The sequence below is a fragment of the Telmatherina bonti genome (genome assembly GCF_933228915.1).
Source record: "Telmatherina bonti genome assembly, chromosome: 20".
Classification (NCBI taxonomy): domain Eukaryota; kingdom Metazoa; phylum Chordata; class Actinopteri; order Atheriniformes; family Telmatherinidae; genus Telmatherina; species Telmatherina bonti.
The window spans coordinates 12628644-12653126 of NC_136618.1; the positions used below are offsets into that span (position 1 = coordinate 12628644).

General features: G+C 40.0%; 1 protein-coding gene across 1 annotated transcript in view; it reads left to right on the forward strand.

The window, feature by feature from the left end:
* The window catches only part of phldb2b (pleckstrin homology-like domain, family B, member 2b), a gene marked incomplete at its 5' end in the record, with an annotated part of 40944 nt that extends 17213 nt beyond the window's left edge, over positions 1-23731 (forward strand). Inside the window, 19 exons of the mRNA XM_079259840.1 lie at positions 1825-2009; positions 2213-3445; positions 6433-6819; positions 7588-7749; positions 7941-8078; positions 9292-9420; positions 11392-11547; positions 12275-12385; positions 12543-12617; positions 13200-13346; positions 13462-13653; positions 14444-14587; positions 14732-14831; positions 16116-16266; positions 20236-20326; positions 20533-20679; positions 22376-22595; positions 22692-22777; positions 22968-23731. Coding sequence (XP_079115966.1) covers positions 1825-2009; positions 2213-3445; positions 6433-6819; positions 7588-7749; positions 7941-8078; positions 9292-9420; positions 11392-11547; positions 12275-12385; positions 12543-12617; positions 13200-13346; positions 13462-13653; positions 14444-14587; positions 14732-14831; positions 16116-16266; positions 20236-20326; positions 20533-20679; positions 22376-22595; positions 22692-22777; positions 22968-23108 — 3995 coding nt within the window. The 3' untranslated portion in view covers positions 23109-23731. The remainder of the gene's footprint in view (positions 1-1824; positions 2010-2212; positions 3446-6432; positions 6820-7587; positions 7750-7940; positions 8079-9291; positions 9421-11391; positions 11548-12274; positions 12386-12542; positions 12618-13199; positions 13347-13461; positions 13654-14443; positions 14588-14731; positions 14832-16115; positions 16267-20235; positions 20327-20532; positions 20680-22375; positions 22596-22691; positions 22778-22967) is intronic.
* Between the last annotated feature and the right edge of the window lie 752 nt (positions 23732-24483).

Genomic DNA, 24483 nt, shown 5'->3' on the forward strand with positions numbered 1-24483 from the left:
TTGGGCATTATAGCAGCAGAACAATGGTCTTTTCTCATCAAAATCAAGAAAAATGACAAGCAAAAAAAGTTCTGTATGTTTTTTTCTTTTGTTTTTATTCTAAAAAAACCAGCAATATTGAAGAATTGCAATTTAAATCGAATCGGCACCCAAACAATTGGAATCGGGATAAAAGCATGTCATCACAGCCCTATTATTTATATCCCCATGTGCCTCCAGGTTTCAGATATTGTGTGTTCATTTGCATCTAATTGCTCCTCTTTTAGCCACTGTGATAATCAGGGAATGTTCAGAAACCATGAAAAAGTGTTGACATGCCACAGTATCCTGGTTTTTATCACAGTTCCCCAGCTTTCTCAAAACAAGGATTAGACCTTATCTAACTGTCTGGAAGCTGTGTAGGAGATGTAGCTGGGCAACATTTCACCAAGACACTCACATATGCTAGAACTTAACATTTCAAAGCATGTTGGAATTTTTTTGTCATCTGGTAACTTTCTCTTTTCTCTTGCTGTGGTGATGCAGCTGGACTGCGGTGCTTTCTCAGTGATTGATCATACTGTGTACATGGCGTGTGCACTTTGAGTATTTGAGCCACATTTAGTGGAATTCTTGCTCTTTAAACCCTAGTCACAAGGGATGAATGTTGGTCTCCCACAGCTTTACTTACACATTAGCAAAACTCTTATTTACAGCAGTTCTTCTTATTACCTTTATCAGTCAGGTTTGTTTTTAAGATTCGTATTCTGACATTTCCACCTTTAGGGAGGATTGGCACACAAAAGGCAAGAATGGCTTGGCACAGCAGAGAATTATGATAGAAGAGGGTTTATGCACTCCAGGCCTCCAGTATAAATCTGCCCATGTATGGACACAAACACTCTGTGTGTGCGTGTGTTTTCAGATCTTATGATGCCTTTCATTTTCTGCCCTACTTGTCTGCACCATGTAAGGTTTGACGCAAGCGCATGTGTCTTGCACTTTTAGATATTTGAGTTTTTCTCACAACGTAACTGAGTTGAAATGATAATGAATTTGTAAACTCTTGACATCCGTAAAGAAGCATTATTGTATTTCTCTTCGGCAGATTCACAGCTCTCAGCTGAAGAAAAGCCTTTTTTTTATGTGTATACTTGTGTGTGTGTGTGTGTGTGTGTGTGTGTGTGTGTGCGTGCGCATGTGTGTCTGGGTGAATGTGGCAGTTAAATACTGGGTGGTCTTAGCCTGAACGTTGTAATAGCTGCTTTTCCACATAAAACCACAGATGATTTGGAAAAATGAGCAGGTTTCTAACATATTGTTATTTCTAATGTATTTTCACCTGCATGTCTAATGACAAGATATTTATGGGTTAGTTCTGCAGGGTGGGGGGACTCTTAAGCATAGTCCAAAATATTTTTTTGTTCTCTTTCATTTACCAAAATCCTATTTTAAGGAACTCAGCTCAAGTTAAACTGTTTGTTTTGGATGTAATAGATGGCTTTGTGTGAGTGTGCATTTACATGCAAACCCTGTGTATGTGCGTGTGAGAGTCGATTCTTATTCTTGGGGATTTTCTGCCAACTCTGGATTGTTTTGGCTGACTTTGTTTTGCCAAGAGCCTCATTTATGAATAGCTGCAGCTTCAGGTACAAATACAAGCTCTCTCATTTCCTTTTTCTCTCTTTTGCTTATTTTTAAATAACTCATTCTTTTTCTTCCTTTTACCCAGAGTTTTTCTATTTTCCCCTTTTCTAAAAAAAAATCTAAACTCATTCAATTATTTACTCTTTAACCCGTTTGTGTGTATGCTCAAGTAATATTTAATTTTCTTTCCCCATCTAGATTATCTGAAGTTTAGCAGCGACTACAGCCATGCAGTGGTGGGGGGCACCAGTAGTGCTAGGGGCATGCGGTCTGCCTCTGAGCTTAGGGACTTGATGGACACCTTGCAACGCAAGAAAATTGCCCTGGAAAACAGCCTCAGAGCCAATGGGAATGCTAACCCTTCCTACTTCGGTGTAACACAGGTCAGCCATCATGTAGCATCAATACAGGACTTGTTATAATTCTTTTTCAGGGTGTCTGAAGTATTCTGTCTCATTACCCACAACACTAAACATGGCGACTTAGAATTTGGTCATCATCTTTGGCTCCTTTAAAAGGCTTAATTAGCAGCAGTTTTGAAGAATTTCCAGCTTCCATATGTTTTCTTTTTCTGTTTCTCTGTCAGTCCCCACCTACTACACCTGTCTCCAGTCCTGCAATGTCTTCGTTGGCCTATCAGGAGCAGGCTAAACGTTTCTATGGCTCCGATCGTCTACCTGCTTCTTTGAAATCTGCTCCTCATCATTCACCTGGACGACGATCTGACCCTTCATCTCTGGGATTGCGTTCCTCAGTTAACCGCAGTCAGGAAAACGGCGGATTCAGCGATAGCCGGCGACTGCACAACCCAGGCTCCTCTTCTTTACTGTCCACGTGGAATGGTGGAGGTTCTTCTACTTCTGTTGCCGGTAGCGATAGTCTCCTCGTCTCTCTTCCCCCTTCCTCCTCATCCCGCACTCCATCAACAGGAGGTGCAGTAAGTATGCCTTCAAGCCCCCGTCTAGGCCGCCGTACATATGGGAACCAAGAGTCATCTTCCAGCAGTCGGACCAGGAAGTATTCAGCAGGCTCACTGAATAGTATGGTGACAGGGGGACATAGCCGCTCGCTGCCACGCCTCTGTCCCTCCCCATCTCCTCGTGGTGACAGCAACGGAGCACTGATCTTGTCAACACTTCCTCCACGACGGTCTGATATTGCTGGGGGTTACAAATTTAGCAAAGACGCTTACAGCAGTCAGAACCCTAGCTCTGAACTCAACCACAACTCCAGTAACTCCTGCCAGCAAGCCTCCAACAGGAATCAAATCCAGGCTAATTCTCAGGGTGAAGGTGTTGTGTCTATCTCCCTTTCATCCCCTAAGAGCTTCTGCTCCACCAATCACCCCATCTCTCCAACACCTGCCCCACCAGATGTGACAATTCCATCAAAAACAGGAGGATCCTCTTCCCCTCGTGTTGCCAAAAAACTCAGCCTAACCTCCACCAGCTCATTGGGCTCTGTCAGCTCCACAAGTTCTAGCCCTTTAGACGTGGAACGTCTAGCCAGCCAAGGGATCTCTCAAGGATTAGATATGTCTTTTGGTGAGAGAGAAAAAAGAGGAGGAGGCCTAGAATTCACCTGTGCTCCTGGGCAAGGACTTGGAGAGCGGAGAGCTTCATTTGGGAAGACGGGGCTGGAACCTGGGCTTGGCCTGGGGGAGAGGAGGCAGTCATTTGGGAAGGCAGGGGTGACTCCAACTGGGGGATTTAGAGAAAGAAGGGGGAGTATCAGCTCACTGAGTGGAAAGGAAGAACTGACAGATTACCATCAGCGCCAAAAAGAGGAGAGACTTCGTGAGCAGGAGGTTGAGAGACTGGTGAGTTTCTTTGTGTTTGTATTGTATGTGCTATCAGGGTTGAACAACAGTATAAATTCTGTTAGATTACCAATGACTTTTAGTCTTGATGAAGTTGATGATGCCTGTTTAACATTTGCTGAGCAATGAGAAGACAGTGTTGGATGACATTTGCTCAAGAAATGGAGAGTATAGGAAGAATATTCTCTTTGGACGTTGAAAGCTACTCTCCCAGGGAGCTTAACACACACAGATTCAATGAGGTTCACCACTCAACAGATGCTTATGGAAGTTTGCCCATACTAAAGGACTATTCTTAACTGTGTGCTTGGATTGTGTGTGTTGGGTGCAAGTTTATGTCAGTCATCTGGAGGTCCGCCCGATGTGGTTTGTACCACTGAGGAGCCACAGAACACATCAGTCAGCTGTGGGTCAGAGAAACCAAGATTACAGAGTGATAGTGTAGCAGGTGGATAAACACACAAAGGCACATCACATAATAACAAGTGGGGTTATAATCACATTGTCTTCCTGTCTTTATTTATCTCTCAGAAGGCTTAAAGTCTCTTGCTGAATTCTGTTTAAAATGTGTTTCACAAGATTTGCAGTCTTTTTTGCAATAGTTACAAGCAAGAAAAGTTCTGAATAAGTTCAAAATAACAAGCACTAATATGGTGGTTTGCTTTTCGCAGTTGTGGTCAGAAACGGACCAAGCTTTGAAGGCTGACTGCAAGCAAAATTTCAGTATGACTATAGATTTACCTATGTCCCATGAGGGCCACAACCCTGCAGGTTTTCCATGTATCACTACTTCAGTGCACCTGATACAAATTAAATGGATCCAACAGCATATGAAGTTCGGCATAATGAGCCTCTAATTTGAGTCAAGTCTGTTGGCGCTGGGACATACTGAAAAGCTGCAGGGCCGCGGCCCTCTTGAAAAGCTCCAATGTATGTTATCATCTCTTGTTGCTTTGTCCCAGTCTGCCCTCTAGAGGCAGTTTTGGAAAAGTCCTTCCTCTGCGTGTCAAAATGGTATTTGATCATGTGTGTGAAGTTAAAGTACACAAAATTACCCTCTTCCAGCCTTTTCCATGTTCCTTTTAAAGGTGGTGGCAACAAGTCAAAAAATCATTTCATCCTGTTTCACACCACCTGACAGTGATTTCCAACAAAAAACAAAAAAAAAAAACACCCCCTGACGTGACATAAATGACCTGTCTTCCCTCACCGTTCTCACCCTAATCCAAAAGCTAAATAACAGACTTTAAATAAAAATCTATATATGTAATCTAACCTAATATACTAAAATATAATACAAAAAATAATTTAACTTCCATAACAGCCATTTCTCATAAAAGAAAACAAAAATGCATAAATCGCCTCTACATACCCATTGTGACGTTTAAACAGTGCAGTTTGGAGATGTTTGGTGAGACTTAATTAGGCTTTAGTTATTTCTACATCATTCAAAAGTTTCTGTTTTGAAGAGTTGCCTTGTTTGCTCAGTGTAAGTAATTTGAAATGGATGTAATTTAATAAAGAAGGAAGAGTTGTAATAATTGTCACTGACAAGAAAAAGCTATTGATCACAAGGACTAAAGGTAAAGAAACACAGTAAAAAAGGTGTATTTTTACGCTAATGAATTTCCTTTTAAATTTACTGTTAGTAAAACTTGATAAATCACGTGGAAAGCGTTGCCATGAAGTAGACTAAACACATTAATGTCATTGCTTCTCTTTTCATGCACTTTCTGTAAAGCTGAAGCAGCACCCTCACATCAGCATTTTCCTCACTTCTTTTTCTACTTCCCATCTTTCTCTCCCTCTTTTACTCTCATTTGGTTTCTCTGTCCTTTCATCGTGTTTCTCTCCGTCTCCCTGTCTCTCTGCAGCTGGCTGTTGATCTTCTTGGATCTCCACTCAGGCCTGTATCTATTAGAATAGAACAAGGTGACAAACTGACACAGGCTTGTTTTGTATCAACTCCCAGTTCACATTACACATTATGAACAGGATGTGTTTATTTGTTAGTATGCTTTCAAACATTTAGATAAACATCCTTTCTTTGACCTGTACTCTGTTTGATTTCACAAAAAAAAATCAGTTCTAATAAACTGATTTTTTTTTTTTTTATATAGATAATTTTTCTTTTCAGAAAATATTTTTTAAGTTTTACTTCTGAGCCCAGTGAAGTTGTGTAGCTCTGCTTTTCACTCAGGGAAATATTTTCCTTGGGTCTTAATAAGCGGTAGAGGAGTGTCCCAAGTTTCACAAACTTCACCTGATCCAGATTCCTTTGTAGTACACAATTCCCTGGAAAGTGTCCTGTTTCCTTAGCAGCATTACACACGGACACATTCCTGTGTTTGGAGTCATGGCCTGTTCTCATGCACACTTCCGATTGTAGTTGACAGCTGTCTGCCTTCTCATTAACTCACTTGGTCTCTCTCTGTTGCTCACACACGAGCCTGTCTGTATCTAATATTACTTACAACAAGCTAGCTGTGCGGCTCATATGCTTCTCGCTCTGGAGATGCTACAGTTAAGGGATCATTTTGACTCTCTGCAGCTTCGGTAACTCCCCACATATAGCTGCTCTCGGGGAGCCAGAACTGTGGAAGGAGAAAACTTTACTGGGAGGACTGTCAGTAAAAGGAAATATTTATACTAGAATATGTAAATGATACTTAACTGCATTTTGTTGGTAATATATGTTAAGGAATATTACTGAGTACAAAGGGAATATTGCTGCACTGGGATTTAAGTAGGTTTTAACTGGAGTTACTGACTTCAACGATGCTTCCTCAGGTAATCCTTTACTTTTGCAAAGTTATTGTCATTCTTTTCTAGTTTTTTGTGGCTTACGCAGTATTTAGGGGTGTTTTTAGTTTAATCTTTTAAGAAAATTGTAAGTTGGATACAATATTAAAGCATTAGGAAATTGGTAACTAAGTTTCCTGCAACTCATACACATATGTGTCTACCTGTGTGTGTGGTCATCTCAGGAGAGGCAGCGGCTAGAAACCATCTTATCTCTTTGCTCTGAGCTGGGTCGGGCTGAATGCGACGGAGGTGGAGCAGCTCAGAGTCCCGCTTCAGCTGTCGCAGACCTTCAGAAGATCAACCAGGAGCTCGAGAAGCTCCAAGTGAATGATGACGACGACGACGATACACCATCTGTGTTTTCGGACTCTTCTATTGTTAACGGAACCGCAGGGAGCAGTCACATGACCTGCCCTGGATCGGAGAACGGTTACTATGATGATGATGATGATCTGCAGGTACGACGGAGGCGCAGCAGTGGACACAGACACTACAGGGCTGAATCACCTGTTGTCAGCCTGCGGGGGTTCGTTCCCTCACCATCTCCACGCACACAGAGAACAAATGAGGTAGAACTCATAATACACTTGTCTGGTTGCTCAGTAGAAAACTCATTACTGCTTTTTTCAGATATAGATCTGCTCCACATGCACATATTGAAAACCCCTTCACTTATAACATGTTTAAGATTCAGTGGTTTTTATCCTGTAATCATTTTAAATCACATTCATAACAACTTAGTCTTTTTGTTTGTTAGCGGTATAGCATAAATCTGGAGCTACAAACTGAAGTCTCTGTGAAAAGTAGATAAAATGACAGATGTCTTCTGTTTAAAAGATGACTCGACTTTGATGAGCTTTTTAAAGTATCAGTCAGAATTAGTGTGGGAAGTGTTTATGCTTCCTATTCGCTATGGAAAACACGAGAATTACAAGGATCCCTTGTCATAATGCTTGGAAGGTATTGATATCCTTTACATACACAGGTGGAAGATATTTACAGCTCATTTATTAGATTAGAGCAGGCCAAGTGTTACCTTTTTAGAATTGACAGCTGAGGGTGCTTGTTTGTGTCTACCCAGTTTTTTTTTTTGTAAAATGTAAACACATCCCAATCATCACAAATGACACAGAGCGCTGGATAAGCAAATAGGATTAGGTTGTTTTGCATGTTTTTTGTGTAACTATCCAGCAATAAGCAAGTGGGTCATAAGGCCCTCATCAATGGCATGTTGTTGGCAAAACGCTTTATATGATGGGATCGATAATGTGCTGTCATGAATAAAGTTGTCCATCATACTGTATCTTTAGCATTCTTTATCTATTGTTGTTTTTTAGACTTTAGAGGATTCAACTCACCGTCGAGGACGAGATTTAATGCCTTCAGAGGAGGAAGTGAGGCGTGTGGAAGAGGAGAGGATTCAGGTGCTTAACAACATGGAGGAGTTGGAGCAGAAAATCAAAGAGCTAGACAACCAAATGGAAGAATCTGCCAGAGAGGTAAAGAGAAGACTAGATGATAAATCAATCCTCTGTATTCAGTTGAATTCATTTCAAGTTGAAAACCTGCATGTAAATTTGCTGTTTTGTGTGAAGGTTTTAGCAGTAGACCAGACATACATTAGATCCATGCTGATTCTTTTGTCTTTTTTTTTTTTTTTTTTTGGAAATGCTGTTTTATGTCTTTGAAGGTGGAGGTTGAGCGAGCTCTGGTTGAGGCAGAGCAGGAGTCAGAAGTTGCTGCTCTTCAGGGAGAAAAAGATGCTTTGGAAGCACTTCACAGCAAGATGGAAGACATGGAGACAAAATCCCAGCAGGAAAAAGAAAAGGTATTTAACAAACTAATTAAGTGAGACTTTAAATGTATAAAACTTTTCAGATAGCTTTTGTGCATCCATGGAATTGGTGGCAAACCATTTGAAATTCTTCCTTCAGATGCTAATAAGAAAAAAATGTTGAAAAGCCAATTCAAAAACGAACTTTTAAGAGCTTTGACCAGCATATATATGAAGGCAGTCCAGAGACTCTCATACATTCAAGGGTCATGTGACTAAGCAGTAGGTGCTAATCCCCCTCATGCTCTCTGGTCCAAATATATATCTGCTAATACTGCCCAGGATGCACCAGTCACCAAGCAGTCCTATCTGATACACACTATTCCAAGACAGCTACAAATGTATGCAGGCAAAAGTATGTCTGCCTACTACATTTATGCCACCATATGGTAAAACTGACAGGGTGGGAAGTGTAAGTGGGTAAACAGATGGAATTTGTTATGAGTTTGTGTATGTGTGCATGTACGTGTGTGTGTGTGTGTGTGTGTGTGTGTGTGTGTGTGTGTGTGTGTGTGTGTGTGTGTGTGTTGCTCCAGTTTGGTACTTGGGCGTTCCTGTTTGTTTGTTGGAGTCCTGGCCCAACTCAGAAATTTCCATGCAGCCAAAGTGAGTGCAGCTGATTGAACCGCTATCGCAGTGCTGACAGAATGAGGGAAAGACAGGCAGAATGATCAGACAGATAAGAGATAGATGCCTTAAGTTTTTAAAACCGACCTTTATTATTGTATGAAGTTGAGTGTATGCACACATTTTGGGTGCTTGTGTGTGTTTGTGTTCATAGCAAGAGCCATTAATGTGATTGTTAATCATTTGTGAGTGATTCCATGTGTCCCGTTCTCCCTTAACATCCATTCCTTCAGTCATTTCTGTTTAAACAAAGAAGAGAAAAGGCGGGACACAAAACACACTGTTTACACCACCTCCATATTATCCCTTCCTCAATTCCTTTAACCATCTCCTCATTGCTCTGGCAGAATTTGTTTTCTCCAGCTTACTTATTCCCTTCCCTCTAGGCTAGCCTTACTGACCTGGTCGCTGTAGTAACTAACTGTGGCTCCTCGACTCCCCACTAACTCAGCCATCCTCTCTCTGTCCTGTGTGTGTGTGTGTTTGTCTTTTTATTTACTTGTGCACACGAACAATGTGCACATGGTGTATGTGCCGTTGTGTGGGAATGTGCATACTTCCATGTATGTACGTGTGCCAGGCGTGCGAGTTGCTGCAGGCAGAAAGGGGCAAAATAGAGAGGTTGGCTCAGATTGTGTGTGAGCAGCGCTCACAGTTGGACAGCTGCCCTGAAGCCACCAAGGAGCCCCTGCAGGAGCAGCTAGCCAGGGTCAGTACACACATGCACACACACTCATACACACAGACTCACAGGGAAATGTGCACAGAGGTTTTTCAGCCAATAAATCTGTGTAAGGAAAACAAAAGAGGCATGCAAACAAACATTCAAACAAACGTGGAAATGCAACAGTTTTGAATAAACGTGGGAAGGTGCTCCAATGGATGAGGTACATGGTGCTTGCATACTTGCATTGCATGTTAACTTGCACACGTTTTCTGTGTTCATTTCCCCCCAGCCTCCTAACTAACTTTGTTGGGTTCTGTTTCCTCATGTTGTTCTTTTATCAAAAAGGTTAAGCCTGTTATGGGAGTGTTAAGTGCATTATTAGGGTTTAGGTTACAAGACCTGCCTGGTTAATCAGAAAAGTGTGTATAATGCTTTAACTTTTTGGTTTTACATGCAACAACGTCTTACTTCAAACATTTTATATCATTTTACAATGTGGGAGTGCTTGTAGCTGGTAAGATGTTGCATGTTGACTCTAACAGTAATTATGTATTGGTGTCTGCATGACATGTTACATGTTTGGGAAACACCAAGGATGTCTTTGTCTGGGTTGTTAATCTCTATGTCTTTGTTTTGGGTTGAAAAGTGTTGGTTTGACATTGTATTGCGCATCCAAAAACACCACAATGACAATCATTATCTATCAGGTAAAATTCTGATTGAACCTCATTAGGTTTGACATTTTTGTCTGAGAAATGGACTCTTTTTTTTCTGTAGTTCTTGAAAGTTTGTGAACCTCTTTGAATTTCTTAGTTTTCTGCATAAATGTTGACAAATCATAATATATATTTTTTCCAAAGAAGATGGCTTTCTTGGTTCATTTACAATTGGAAAAAAATGCTTAAAGGACAATAAAATGTAAATAAACCAATAAAATGTCAGATCATGCTTAAGTTCATGACCACTGTTACTAAAGGAATCCACGAACCTTTCCAAGAGTGCAGCAGTAGTGGCTCAGGAGGTAGAGCAGTTCATCCAATCCTGTTCCTCAGCCTGTTCTTGCTTTTTGGAATATTTCTGTGGTGATTGGAGAGGCTGTTGGTGCATGTTGGCTGCCATGTTTCTGTCGGTGTGCCCCAGGGCAGCTATGGCTACACCAAGTATGAATGAGGCGTTGAAGAGTAATGGATGTAATATAAAGTGCTTTGGATGCCTTGAAAATCGCTGTATAAATCTGATTCGTTTATTACTATCTGTAAATGACTTATAAGCAGCTAATTAGGTCATGAAGCAAGGAGACAGCACCTTTGTTACCTCAGTGGATGAATGGTAACGATAGTCTTTTAGATTCGGTGAAGTCAAAGCGCTGGCCTTAATTCAGCTGAAATAACAACAACTGTCCAGTGTTGAACTTGTTACTTCAATTTTTTGATGAATAGATTATTGGAATAATACAGGTGTAGTTATAGTTGTTGTCGTCACAGAAATAAGGCAGCTGGAGTTTGGATGACAAGATGCTGCAAAAGAAAGGAATACCAGAACAAAACATAGGCTGAACTGAAAATGACTGATTGAAGATTAACGTAACTTAAATTACATAATTTGCATTACAAAGCACAGCAAAAACGCAGCTAACACAAGACCTAGCTAAGGACAAAACTGGGAGATTGCATACTTAGGAACTAATTATAAACAAGGAGCAGCTGATGACAATGATCAGAATTGTGAAGCAGGAAGTACTGGACAGATTACACATGGGGATAAACTCTACAAAATAAAACAGGAACCAGGACAAGGGACTTAACAGGAAGCAAGATCCTGTTTATGCAGAAATATAAGGAATTCAAAAGGTTTTACTGACTTATACGCCATGAACACCTGCATGTCCTCATCATTTTCTCACTCATTAGTATTTGTTATGAAAGCATGTGTTGTTCCAGTGGTCCACTATCAGGTAATTCTTTCTTTTTTCTTGCTGGTTTTTAACATGTGCTTTTTCTTTGTGTATATTAGGACTGTGAGGTGCTTGAGGCCGAGACGAAGCGATTTGAGGACCTGGAGTTTCAGCAGCTAGAAAGAGAGAGTAGGCAAGACGAGGAGAAGGAGACACATACGCAACAGCTTCTCAGGGACATCGCAGAGTATCAGCGCAGCACCGTCACACGCAAGGTAACAACGCTGCTTGTGTTTTCATTATTTTAATCACTAGTAAGGAGCACCCCTCCATTGTGTGAGTTAGATAAAAGGTATGGATAAATGTAGGAATAGATCTGAAGGTGGCGTCATAAAGGCTGTGAAGAGGAAACTCAGGGTGGGGGTTCCATCTCAGGTTGTCAGTAACCCAAGCGGACTTAGGACTCCCCAGATGGTGGCTGAAAAAGAGAAACAGACAAATGATATGAAGCGGGATAAGGACTTAAGGGATGAGGAAGGAAGGAAGGAAGGAAGGGAATGGATGGATGTGGCAGAAAAGAGGATGAATGGGTGAGAGTGAGGTGGTGGCGGGGGTTGATGATGAGTAAGAATGTAAAGGAAAAAAGAAAGATAGGAGGTGGGATTGAATGGCAGGGAAGACTAAATGGTGGGGTGAATATCTGAGAGAAGGGGAGGATGGATGGGTAAGAAGAGTGATGAGAGGTGTGGTTGAGGTGTAGTTTTGGTTTTGAACCATTGTTAGAAGGCTAACTTCATACAGTAAAATATCACGAGTAATTAATGAATTATGATTGATTTCACTAAGTTGGTTTTCCTTCCCTGCGATGGACTGGCGCCCTCCCTCGGTGTACCATGACAGGTCGCCTGGTAACTACAGAGATAGACTCCAGCTCTCTGCAACACTAACCTGGGACTAAACGGTATAGAAAACAAATGAATGAATGTTTTAATTCTCCTTTAGGAGCGACTGTTAACTCTGAAAAAGCAGGCAGCGCAGATTGTCCAGCAGGCTCAACGAGAAAAGGAGAGCTTCTTGAAGGAGAGGAGCAACCTCGAGTCAATGCTGCAAAGAGTATGATGATATCAATGCTTGCTTTTTTTTTTTTTTTTTTTTTTGCTTGTTTGTTTGTTTTGCATTCTACATCGGTGTAAAAACATCAATGAAGAAATTTTGGTTTGATTTCAATCACATTATTTCTCTTTTGGTTTTGTATTTTTCCGTCTGTTAGGAAAAAGAGAGCCTCGCTTTACTGGAACGGAAATATGCTGACCTCACTGGTGGCAGAAGCTTCACCATGAGGGAGGTAGGTTTGACTGACAGCTTTTAGACAAGACGAGAACAGATTTTTCCTCTTGGAAATCTTTAGACTCCCCAAAGAGGCAGAATCCTTCAGATTTAATCATTTCCTTCCTTACCTGCTAGGATTCAGTCTTATTGGCTGATGTGAGTCAGTCCCTCTTTTCCTCTATTTTTCTCAAGAATGCTGAGGTACATTTGTTTTCCCCGTGATGCAAATAGACGTCCCAAGTCTGCTTCATGCTTTCTTCCTTCACTAAATCTCGTCTGCTTGCCCTTTTTTGTTCTTTATGATTGCTAGTTTGTGTAATGCAGGAATAAAAGTTGCAATAACTTGATTTGACATTTATGTCATTATAAGTGTGAGAGCAGCTTAAACTCACATGCTGTGTATTAATACCGACCAGATCTTGAATGTCCGCTGTCATGTGTATAATAACAATATTGTTTGTGAGTAACTTGTTGCCATTGAACTCATTCTAACCACTAATTGTCATGTGTGAGATTTTAATATGGCTGACTCACTACAGGCTATGCCTCACCCTTTCTCTCTCCCCTGTTTCTCCTCACGACACCCCCTCCCCCCCAGGGCTATGTCACTGTCAGTGAAATCAATGAGCTTTACTCACAGCTTGGGCAGGACCCCAAACCTTCCCCTGCCCCCTCACTGGCCAAATCCTCTGCCGAGGTAAACCTTTCCCCTGACGACGACACCCCTAAACCAACGGAGGACGAGGTGTGTGTGTAGTAATGTGAAGGGTGTTTTCATGTCTGTCTTTCCCCCTTGTCTTCTTTTACTGTCTCTTTTTGCGCACAGTTTTCTTAAAAATTTCCTTTCCTTTTTTCCAAAGCTTTGTCATTCTCCTCCACCAGCCCACTGTCCGTCCTCTTCCTCCTCCTTCCATTTTAATTCTCGTCCTCTTCCCAAAACACCCTCTGTGCACTGGCCAGAGGTCATGGTGACATATCGAGACCCCTCCCCCCTCCCTGACTCTCCCCCACCTCCCCTTCCTGTCAAAAACCATCACCAGCGACACATGCAGGTAATGTGTGCGTGTGTGTGGTCATGTAAAGAATATTAAAAATCAATTCACACTGCCTGACCAAAATCAAATTTCATAGCACCTTGTTGGAGCGCCTTTAACTTGTTTACAGCTTGCATTCACTGTGGAATTAGCTTAGTAAGTTTACACTCTGTTTCTGTCATTTCACACACAATTTGAGCTTGATGAATCTTGTCATTGTCATCGCAGTTGTTACACTTTTAAGAAGTTAGAGCTGCTGCTCGTCAGCATCAAAAGGAGTTACCTGAAGTGGTCCAGCTGTCTGTTTAGGATACATGCTGGTTGTCCTTGGACATTTTGCAGACACCATGCAGAGAAGGAAAGTCTGGGGCAGACCCTGGACTCATTGGAAGGATTATTTTTTCCTTATTGTCTGGGAGGGTTCGGGGATACACCAGAGGAGCTGGACAGTTTCGCTGTGGGGAGATGTCTGTTTAAGGAATCAGAGGCTACTCAATGTATACGTTTTTGTAATTCAATTCAAGTGGTGACTTTTTGTCTGTGTATAGTTATTATAGTAACAAACTATGAATTTAAAATAAGTGATTTATCTTCAGAAGAGCTTCAGCATGCATAACTGCTGCTGTGTCCACTACCACCAGAGGGCAACAAGATAAGAAATTCTTGTGAAGGAGACATAATGGCATGCAATGTAGAAATATATATTAGTTTGACTTTTAAAATATAAATAAAATAAATAAATATAAAATATAAATCATAAATAGCCGATAACGTAGCACTTCTCTTCTGTCTCTGTGGGTTTAAATAGCATTTTCGTTTGCTGGAGGAGAGAAAGCGGTCTGAAAAGGATGGTGGGTCACATCTGAGTGATACTTTACCCAGAAAGAAGAACCCTCCCACTTTGAACTCCCAGTTTACATGCGCAACACTCGGACGGAGCTTCCCAACTAAGGTACAAATGAGTGCAGTAGATGGTCTTATGCATACATCTGAACATGGCCTGGATGGTTTCAGATGTCAAACCTGGCACTTAATTGTTGTTGTATTATAAAATTAAAAAAATGTCTTATTTTTTTTTTTTGTTTTTTTTTTATAGGCCCATCAGCCTCTGGTGCAGAGTACAAGTTGTGGCAGCATTCTTCCAAGAATTCTTTCCTTATCCAACAAGGAAAGTGAAACTCAACGTCTTCATAAAGGTACAGTACACTCATACGAACAGATAAAGAGTGCACAGGGATACGCAAAGACAGGAGACTATAGGTTTTCACTCACACACCACAGCTGGGAAATTTTCTTGACATTTTCTTCTGGGTGTGCTCCCTGTTAAACACAATTAAGTCCATGCTTGGAAAAGCCTCTGAAGGATCCACAGCAAGTGAGTGTGAATGTTAATAGTGTGCCGCACTTTTTATTGCTCTGCATATTACTGAGAAGAATATGTCATGCAATTCTATAGTCAGCCTCTTGTATTTATGTGTGAAACCATATGGAGTTTTGTTGTTGTTGTTTTGAATTAAATACACCCATCTGCATGTTGTAACTTAGAATTATACCTTATTTGGATAACAATTGATGACAAAGGGTTTTCTTAGTGGGTGTTCGCCTCATTATGTTGTGTAAAATTACAGTGTTCCCCATTTGTTTATCTGTGGGTTTAGATAGTGAAGGAACGCAAGTACAGGATGGCAAGCTCATGAAAACAATTCATACGCATTAATCAGTAATTGTTTTAGTGGAAAGGCATATTTCTTCTGAGTCATATATGTTAGTTTCATTTAGCCTTTTCTGATCATGAAGAATATCAGCTGTTAACTCATCTCCATGTAAAACTGTAAGCATGTGCTTCCAGCAGTCATCAGTCTGATTTAATCTTACTTCTATCCTGTGTATGGCTTTTTATTACCACTCCGTTTTGTGATGTTAAGATTTCACATTTTTTAGTGTCTCGCCTTTTTATTCCAGTAACTGCTGCATGTATCTGATCCCTCGGCCCCTTTGGTCCTTGATATGGCTCATCTGATGGGTGGGTCTCCTGTATGGCTCTGATGCTATCAGGATTTTTGTGAGTGTGCCTCTTCCTGTTAGTTAGTCTCTCTTCAAAGTATCAGTCATTTTGTCATCACTTTTCTGTCAGAGTATTTGGGCTGCTTCTGCGTACTTTTAGCACGTCCATGCACTTGTTTTGTGGATTTTTCTTTTTGTTGGTTTAGCTGCTTTTTATTTGGCTTTTTTGTTGGTGTGACCTCCTCTTGTGGAGTAGTGATTCTGCCGTTAAAGAGTACATTTTTCCTGAGACGTGTGAGGAACGTGTGTCACGGTGGCAGGGCATTGTGTTCAAAATCTGAAGCCATCTGGGCAAACTGTCCCAGATGAAGTGTCAGAAACAGGTACAGCACATCGGAGCAGAAAAAATACATTTTGTTGGTGTCTACTAAAACATTTGTGTGTCTTTCTCTCTTTGCGCTTGTCTTTGCATTCAGGCCAGCCAGGCTCCCGAGCTGCTTCCCAGACCAACGTGTACCTCGATGCCTTTGGGTACCGTGACAACCAGGCTTTTGACACGATGAGTGTGGATAGCAGTGACTCCATTGAAACCAGCATCTCTGCTTGCTCACCCGACAACGTCTCCAGGTAAGTGTTGCCTTGGTTGTGCAGGCAGATGTGTTAACAGTGGTTGCTGTTAAGGGAAGGACATTTTAAATCATTTTTGAAGTCGACTAGTCCGGCTTTTCATAATCGATTAGTCATGACGGCATCAATAATGAAATTAAAAATCCAATCTCCAAGCGGAATTTGTAAATCATTTGTGTGATGCTATTTGCATGATGTGTGTGTTCCATAAATTAGTGTTTTTTGGGTTTTTTTTGTCATTTTCTTACATTATGTGGGTTTTAATGTCCTTTATTGCTCAGTAGATATTAATGTGAAAGTGATTCAGGGAAACGCCACAATCGAACCTGAGCTAGCTGTGATTTTTATGGTGGTCTCTCTGCCATCTGACAAGCACTCTGCCCACATGAGCGTTCAGCTACAAGAAACACTCCTTGCTCTTCCATCTGGTCTTCTTGCTCCTGAAACACAACATTTCTGTTACAGTTTCGTAAAAATGCTGCTCTGGTTTGTTGCCTCCACTAGGGAGGTGAATACTCAAATAGAACGTAAACTTTCTTGCATCTGACCACAAGGGGTTCAAACCCTTCACTTTGCCCAGCAGTGGTGAAACAGATGCCTCTGCTCTAACTGGAAGATCTGGGTGTGTTTATTTCTAAAGCCGAACAGGCAGTTTCTCACAGCTAACTTTCTCTGCTCTGACATCCCCTGTCTCCCTACTTTACTGCTACAGCTGTACGTCTCTATCTGTATTTCTGTTAAAGTTTAGGACATAATAAAAGCAACATTCCTGAAATTTCAACTGTAGTTTGCAGGATGATGTTTAGTGCACAAGCTGCAGTTAAGGTGATTGCAGCTTGTGCCGTGTAATGTTGTTTCAGGATTATCTGTTTACTGCAGAGGATTTCCAACTGCTTTTTGAAGCCATTCTTTGTTTCCCTACCCTGGTCTACCATTTGGTAGAGGTAAATTTGCAGTGACTTTGATGACTTCCTTCAAAAAATTGTGGAAATAAACCTGCTTGAGGTATCTTTACCGATTGGTTTGAGTATGGAAAACCCAAACTAAGTGTTAAAACACTACAGTTTCCAATGTCAACCATTTCACTGTTGTTATATTATTAATTCCTTCTTTTAACATCTAAACTATTTGCTAAAAAAAACATTTATTCTGATTATTCTTGTCCAAAACAAACGGAAAAAAACATTGAAATATTTTTTTCTAGCCATTTTATAAGTTTGAAAGTTAAAGGGTTAATTGTAAAACTGCAATTGCTTTTGTTTGTTGTCAATGATGGTGGTTGTGTTTTTATATTTAATTATTTCTATAAAAATCTCTGCCGCGTCCTCTGTCCATCCATATTGCGTCATCTTTGACTGAAATGAACTAGTCACGTGACCCCAATATCATATCTGTAGACATGTAAATGTGGAAAAAAATGTTTTCATTACACTTTTGTGATATAATTCCATATAGACACATCTGGAAAAACCCCCTCATGAGAGCGTTCAGACTTCTTAGTAATATCTGAGAATTTTTTTGACTTGTAGGCGTTTCTATTACCAGTTTGTTTTTATTGTGATATTTAGGTTTTGTGAAATTCTAAGGGTTTTAAAAATGCAGCTTCTCTCCCTCCATTGAGACATAACTGTAATCCAGACAACTGTCTATTTGTAAAAGCTATTTGCATCATTTAACTTATTGTTTAGTTGTGCAAAACTGTGGATGGATGTAACAAGAAGTAGCTCTGGCAATCAGTCTGTCTGACTGCAACTTGCTTTGGGTTTGTGAGAAAAATAAGAGACAAAAACAACGATAGAAACACTGAAAGATGATGAGTCCAAATGGAGATCTGAGACATTTCACTTACTTTTCACAGAATGAAACATTGGCTTTGGGAGGGGAACCATAATCAGAGATAAGAAGTCAGTTAATGTAAAAAGTGTGTAAAAGTCTCCTAGCTTTTATGTTCCTTCCCTCAAGAATAGGATTTGTTGAACTTTGTGTGTTGTGTGACTCAAGGGGGACTTTTTGTGAGTGCTCTAGGGATTGGGTTACAGAAGATGGAAAACATGAAGGTGTGTTTGTAATTTATGTGTGGATATATAAAATGTGTGTGTGTGCGTGTGTGTGTGTGTGTGTGCGCGTGTGTGCGCGTGTGTGTGTGTGTGTGTGTGTTAAGTCTCCCTCCTCAGGTTCAGTTGAACCGAACAAACTAGCATGAGTGCGGAGGTACATCTGGGGGTTCAGCCCCCAGACGAAAACCATGTGTGCTCCCTCTCTTCTCTTGAAGTGCTTAAATTCCCCCCTGGTCTTGTTTTGCAGAATGGTATAGTCTTGTTTCAGCAGATTTGAAAGCATTTGCAGAATGACCTCTATGCATTGTATTTTCTGATCTTCAGCTCCAGTTGGATTGTATTGTTCCAGCTTAGGTTTGATTGAGAGGCATGTTTTAAAACGACGATCTCTCTCAGATGAAAACGTGGCTTCATAATAGAACTGGATTTTTTTTTATCATCTTGCTCGAAATGCATTTCGTTTTGGAAATATTGTGTGTTGGCACAAGAAAAAGGAGACTATTCTCAAATAACCCAGACATTTGAAGAATAAATTAAACCTGCGTTGGTACACAATGATTATGAGTGCTGTTCCCTCTCGTCGATTAAGGTAAGAAAATTTCACAAGAGGAATGAAAAATGGAAACAATTTCATGGGATGAAACTTGAGTGGTTATCCTATTATTACAAATGACAGTTATCTGTAGTTTTAGATCCGCAAGAAATGCACATTTCAATACATGCACATTCCAATAGCTTACATTTAAATTAATTTTAAGTAAAGGAGAGCCATCAAACTGGATGCAAAGTTGAATATATGGGGAAAAAAATGCCAAAGAGCGGGAAAAAGCTTTTTATTTTCTCCACAAGCTTTTTCCTCATCTTTAATGCCCTCCCACCCTTTCTTTTTTTTTCTCTTCTCCTCCCCATCTCTCTGATTTCTGTATACGTTATAATAATGTGTACCATTCCTCTTAACAATGTTATGACATCATCACACACCAGCACAGAGTATCCATTTCCTTCTGGCTCCAGATCAGAGTACTGTGTGCGTGTGTGTGTGTGTGTGTGTGTGTGTGTGTGTGTGTGTGTGTGTGTGTGTGTGTGTGTGTGTGTGTGTGTGTACTTAAAAAACCCATTTTATGAGGACCTCAGCTCATACAAGTTTCATTGGGGGCTTCAAAAGATAAATGCCTGCAACCTTCAGGCTTCAAAAAGCTAATTGTGTTTTTTAATTTGGTGAATTGCCAAAAACTGTTTTTAAAAAAAAAAGAAAAAAAAAAAAGAACTGATTATAGACAAAAAATAAAAATAAAAAGGAATCGTCCTGAGAAGTTATGCATTTTATGTGTGTTTGTATGCAAGAAGAAAGGAGCACAGAACTGAGGAAGCAAATGTGCAAGAGAAATTGTTTAATGTGACAGAACCTCACACAGACACGAGTCCCTTCACTTTGATGTCTGTAAAAAAATGTCACCATGTGCAGATCATCTGCATCGAACCATCTACGCTTTTGCTCTGTAACTGAAGATAAACGCAGTCAGGAGACAGAGAGAGAATTGAAATGGTCCGATCCTATAATTGCCTTCACATCCTGGCTTCCCCACTGTGTGGGTTTCCTCTTTGATGGGACACACACACATATACACACATGCATAAACAGTGACTAATAAGGAGTTTTCTCAGGGGACTTTGCCCTGGAATACTAAACAGAAGTCTTTTTTAAGCTTCTCTGTGTTGAATTGTAAAGCAATAAATATAAACAAATGAATAAATTTAATAAAAATTCACAACATCAATCATTAATATCTAGCAATAATTAAATAAAATATAAATATAATTTTTTTTGTCCAGTTAAAGGACCTTTTTCTAAGTGGTTGTTGTGCAAAGAAGTTTTCTTTTGTCCTTATGGGTGTGTTGTGTGTTGTTGCAGTGCCAGTACATCAAATGTGGCCAAACTGGAAGAGATGGAGCGCCTGCTCCGAGAGGCACAAGCTGAGAAAAACCGTCTCCTGGAACACAAGGTTTATAATCAATTTACACTGTTGTAACTAAATATCTTTATTTGCAAATTGATGCACTTTAATATTGTGGAAAAAAAACCCTACATTTACCATAAAGACATACCATGTTAAGTTATTCTGTGAAACTACAAGAACAATAGATTTCTGCTCACCACTGCTTTATTTCACTAGTTTTATTATTTCTTTGTGGTAATGTTGTCGTTCAGGAGCGGGAAATGGAAATACGAAAGCAAGCCCTGGAAGAGGAGCGGAGAAGAAGAGAGGATTTGGAGAAAAGGTTACAGGAGGAGACGAGCAGACGTCAGAAACTCATTGACCGTGAGGTCAAAATGCGGGAAAAGCAGAGAGCACAGGTAAAAAAAAAAAAAGAAAAGAAAAGAAAAAGGAAAATAATAGGGCTGTGATGATATGCTTTTGTCCCAATTCAATTTGATTCCAATTTTTTGGGTGCTGATTCGATTTTAATTGCAATTCTTACAAGTCTTTGATATTGCTGATTTTTGTAGATTAAAAGCAAAAAAAAAAAAAAATGTATAAAACTTTTTTTTGCTCCTCATTTTTGATTTCAATGAGAAAAAAAAACACAGTAGCCAGTTTATCCTTCTGCTGCTATAATGCCTAAGAAGACAAGTAAAGGGATCAACAAAAACAATAAAAATGACCTTTTTTTTTTTTTACAATGGATTATTTTTATTTATTTGGAAAAAAAAAAAAATTTTAACAAAAAAAAAAAAAAAATTTAAAATTGTGAAGCAAAAAATCAAGATATTCTAATTTTTTATTGGCTTTTCCCACCCCTAGAAAATAAGATGTTTTCATCAGCAAAAATAAAACTTAAAAACCAAAATTTATTATTTTTTGCATGTGTGTTTCCATTTTGGTCTAAAGTAGGAAGATTAGGCAAATTAGAGCCCTGAATGGTTTTGGCAAACCTCTAAGCTATAGTCCACAGATGAAGTCTCTTTCAGCTCCTTCCCACAGGGCTGTGGATGTGACTACTATCCAAAAATAAAGCTGCTTTTCCCGCATCTTATTTTATTTCTTACTGTCTCTGTCATCTCATCATAAATCCCTACCATAACTGTTAGTAGTGGTTGTCGTTGTTTATAAACAGAATATTTTAACTCAGTGAATCATTCCCAACCCACTTAGCAGTGGAAACACAAAAACGCAGCAGCAGGGCAGTTTTGAGCCAATTGTGAAAATGGGTTGTTTCACCTTGGTTTAAATAAATGAAGAAAATGAATAAATATAAACTCTGTATCATAGCCCTGTAGGATGATATGTATGCTGAGATTAGCACTGAATACATCTGAAGAAAACTTCCTGTTCTGTCTTTCCAATACAGTCCTGCAGCCTTCATACAGGCAGAAACGTTTTACTCTATTTTAGACCAATATGCTTCATCTTCTTCAGACTTTCAACATCAGCGGAAAAGCAGGGGGGAAAAAACAAGTTTAATGAAAACTTTTGCTATTTAAAAAATGTGTACGGATATAAGAAAAGATTGTGTTCTTAAGGTTATAAATGTGACCAATCAGAAACTTTCAGTACTCTCCAGTCCTAAAGTTGCTGGTTCTGTCAGGCACACAGTAAAATATCTAACTGGTGATTTATGTTTTACTCTTATAGCAGATTTATTTAATCTGTCTGGACTCCCATCTGTGAAGGGTTGTAGAGAAATAAAATACCAGTAATAGAGTTTTTCTGGAACGTCTGGAGAGTTAACTTTTTACTTTTGATATTTGATTTCATCTTGTTTCTGTAGCAAGCTTTTGTTTGTTCTATGCATATTCCCCTCATTCTGAGTGGCTTCAATCATTTCCCTGCTGACAGGTCTTATTATAAACATCATCTGTCCTTTTCAGTTTTTTTCTTTGGACCATCAGCTCTTGGCAACAGAGTAAAGGCTCATTCACTTTAATGTCTTCTAACGTGACGCACATCTGTGCAATTCATATGATGCATAAAAAGAACAAAAAAGTTCATGTTTGTCAGTGGTTTAAACAATCCTTTCTCTATTAATCTTTTTATCACCATTTCCCACAGTCCCGGCCACTGACTCGGTACCTGCCAGTGAGAAAGGACGATTTTGACTTGCGGGCTCACATTGAGTCAGCAGGTCACAGCACAGACACGTGCTTCCACTTGTCCATCTCAGAAAAAACATGCCGAGGCTACTTGGTCAAGATGGGAGGCAAGATTAAAACCTGGAAGAAACGCTGGTTCGTCTTTGACCGCAACAGACGCACACTCTCCTACTATGCAGGTAATACAGGCGATACGCGTGCACGTACAAATTAAGACACAAAGCATTTTTTTAATGTCATTTTTACATATATGTATATTATACCACCCTCTACAGATAAACATGAAGCCAAGTTGAAAGGAGTGATTTACTTCCAAGCTATTGAAGAAGTATATTATGATCATTTAAAGAGTGCACATAAGGTACGTGTTAACATGCTTTTGAATACGTTTCATTCAGAAGTTATGCAACGATACATTAGGAAAAAAATTGGGAATTCCAATTTTTCTTGCCACATCATCATTCCCTGTCTTATTTTCTTCTTTATTTTCCTTTCATCTTACGTCACCTCTGGCTTTATACCTCCCTCATCTTTGTCGTTTGACCCTTCAGAGTCCAAACCCCTCCCTAACGTTCAGCGTGAAGACTCACGATAGAGTCTACTACATGGTCTCTCCGTCTCCCGAGGCAATGAGGATCTGGATGGACGTCATTGTCACAGGCGCTGAGGGGTACACCCAGTTCATGGTGTAATGAAGAGGTGCTGGTGATGACACACAAATCTTAGATTGTGAATATTATGACTGAGAAAGAAGCTTCGATCAGTAATCCATCAAGTAAATGTGCCTTTACTTGACGAGCATGTTGCAGGTTAGAGCCCCCCCTTAAATCGGTATTTAGAAAAATATTGTGGGAAACAATTTTGAATAGGAGCCCCGTTTCTGGGAAAAGCACCCAATTGCAAGAAGCCCAGTAACAGCGTCTCGCCTGTAGATGGCATGGATTTATTCATTTTAATGGTAATATCATAGACTGTATATAAAAAGATGGACGGAACCTCCGTGACGTCACCCATAGGTTTCTGAAGAGCTGACTTGAAGTTCGATGAGCGGTTCCTACCATCGGCATCTTGGCAGGGGCATGCGCGTCGTCTTACCCGGAAAATACAAATATGGGGAAAGAGGTAGAGCTGAGAGGGGGGCTGTGAGCATCATGGAGCTAACCAAGATAACCCAGAGCTCATGAGCTAACGAGGTAAGCAGGCTAAAGCTAAGTTACGGTGTTAACCAGCAAGAAAAACCGCTGTTGTTCTACATTCTTCTTACTTGAAGCGGGAGATCGGATACCTGTCAATCAAAAGGACACGCCCTTAACTGTGCCATATTTTTAAATTTAAATTACTTTTAAACAGTGAAATTAGAAAAAGATTCACTCCCCCCACAGTTGTCATGAAGGTAAACCTGACCTATTAAACCTAAACTGGATTTTTGTACCAGGCTGTAAACATGTTTATTTCTGCTGTGAACTTGGCTTTTTTAACATGGGAGTCTATGAGGATTTGCTCTGTTTTGGAGGCCCTAGTGGATGAAGGAGGAACTGCAGTTTTATGCACTTCCTCATAGGCTTCCCTTTATACCACAGGAGGTTGCCGCTTGGGTAATAATGAATACATGCCATCTACAGGTGAGATGTTGCGTGCTTCTTGCAATCAGGTTCTTATCAAGGCAGCGGTGCTTCAACATAGTCTCCCTCTTCCTACGTCACTTCCTGTCCTGCAGTTTTAGATGCAGTAATAAAATTCTAACAGAAACTACTCCAAATCCCAAATAGTCCATTTATAAGTGTTTTTGTTCAACGTTGGTTCCTACAATAAATATTTAGAGCAACATGTTTTTGAGAGGGGACCACAACTAAAGATGAGCACGTTTAACAGATCTTCTGCCATAGATGGACTTTTCTGACTTGATTGTAATTAATTTAGTCAGAAAAGTCACAAGAATCCAGGCTTTACAATTGGTTAGCAGAAAGGAATATCATTACTTATACTCTCCTAATGGGAAGTGTAAAACATATGTAAACATTATGCGATCACTCAGCCTGACACCTCTCAGTGACTTAATATAAAAAA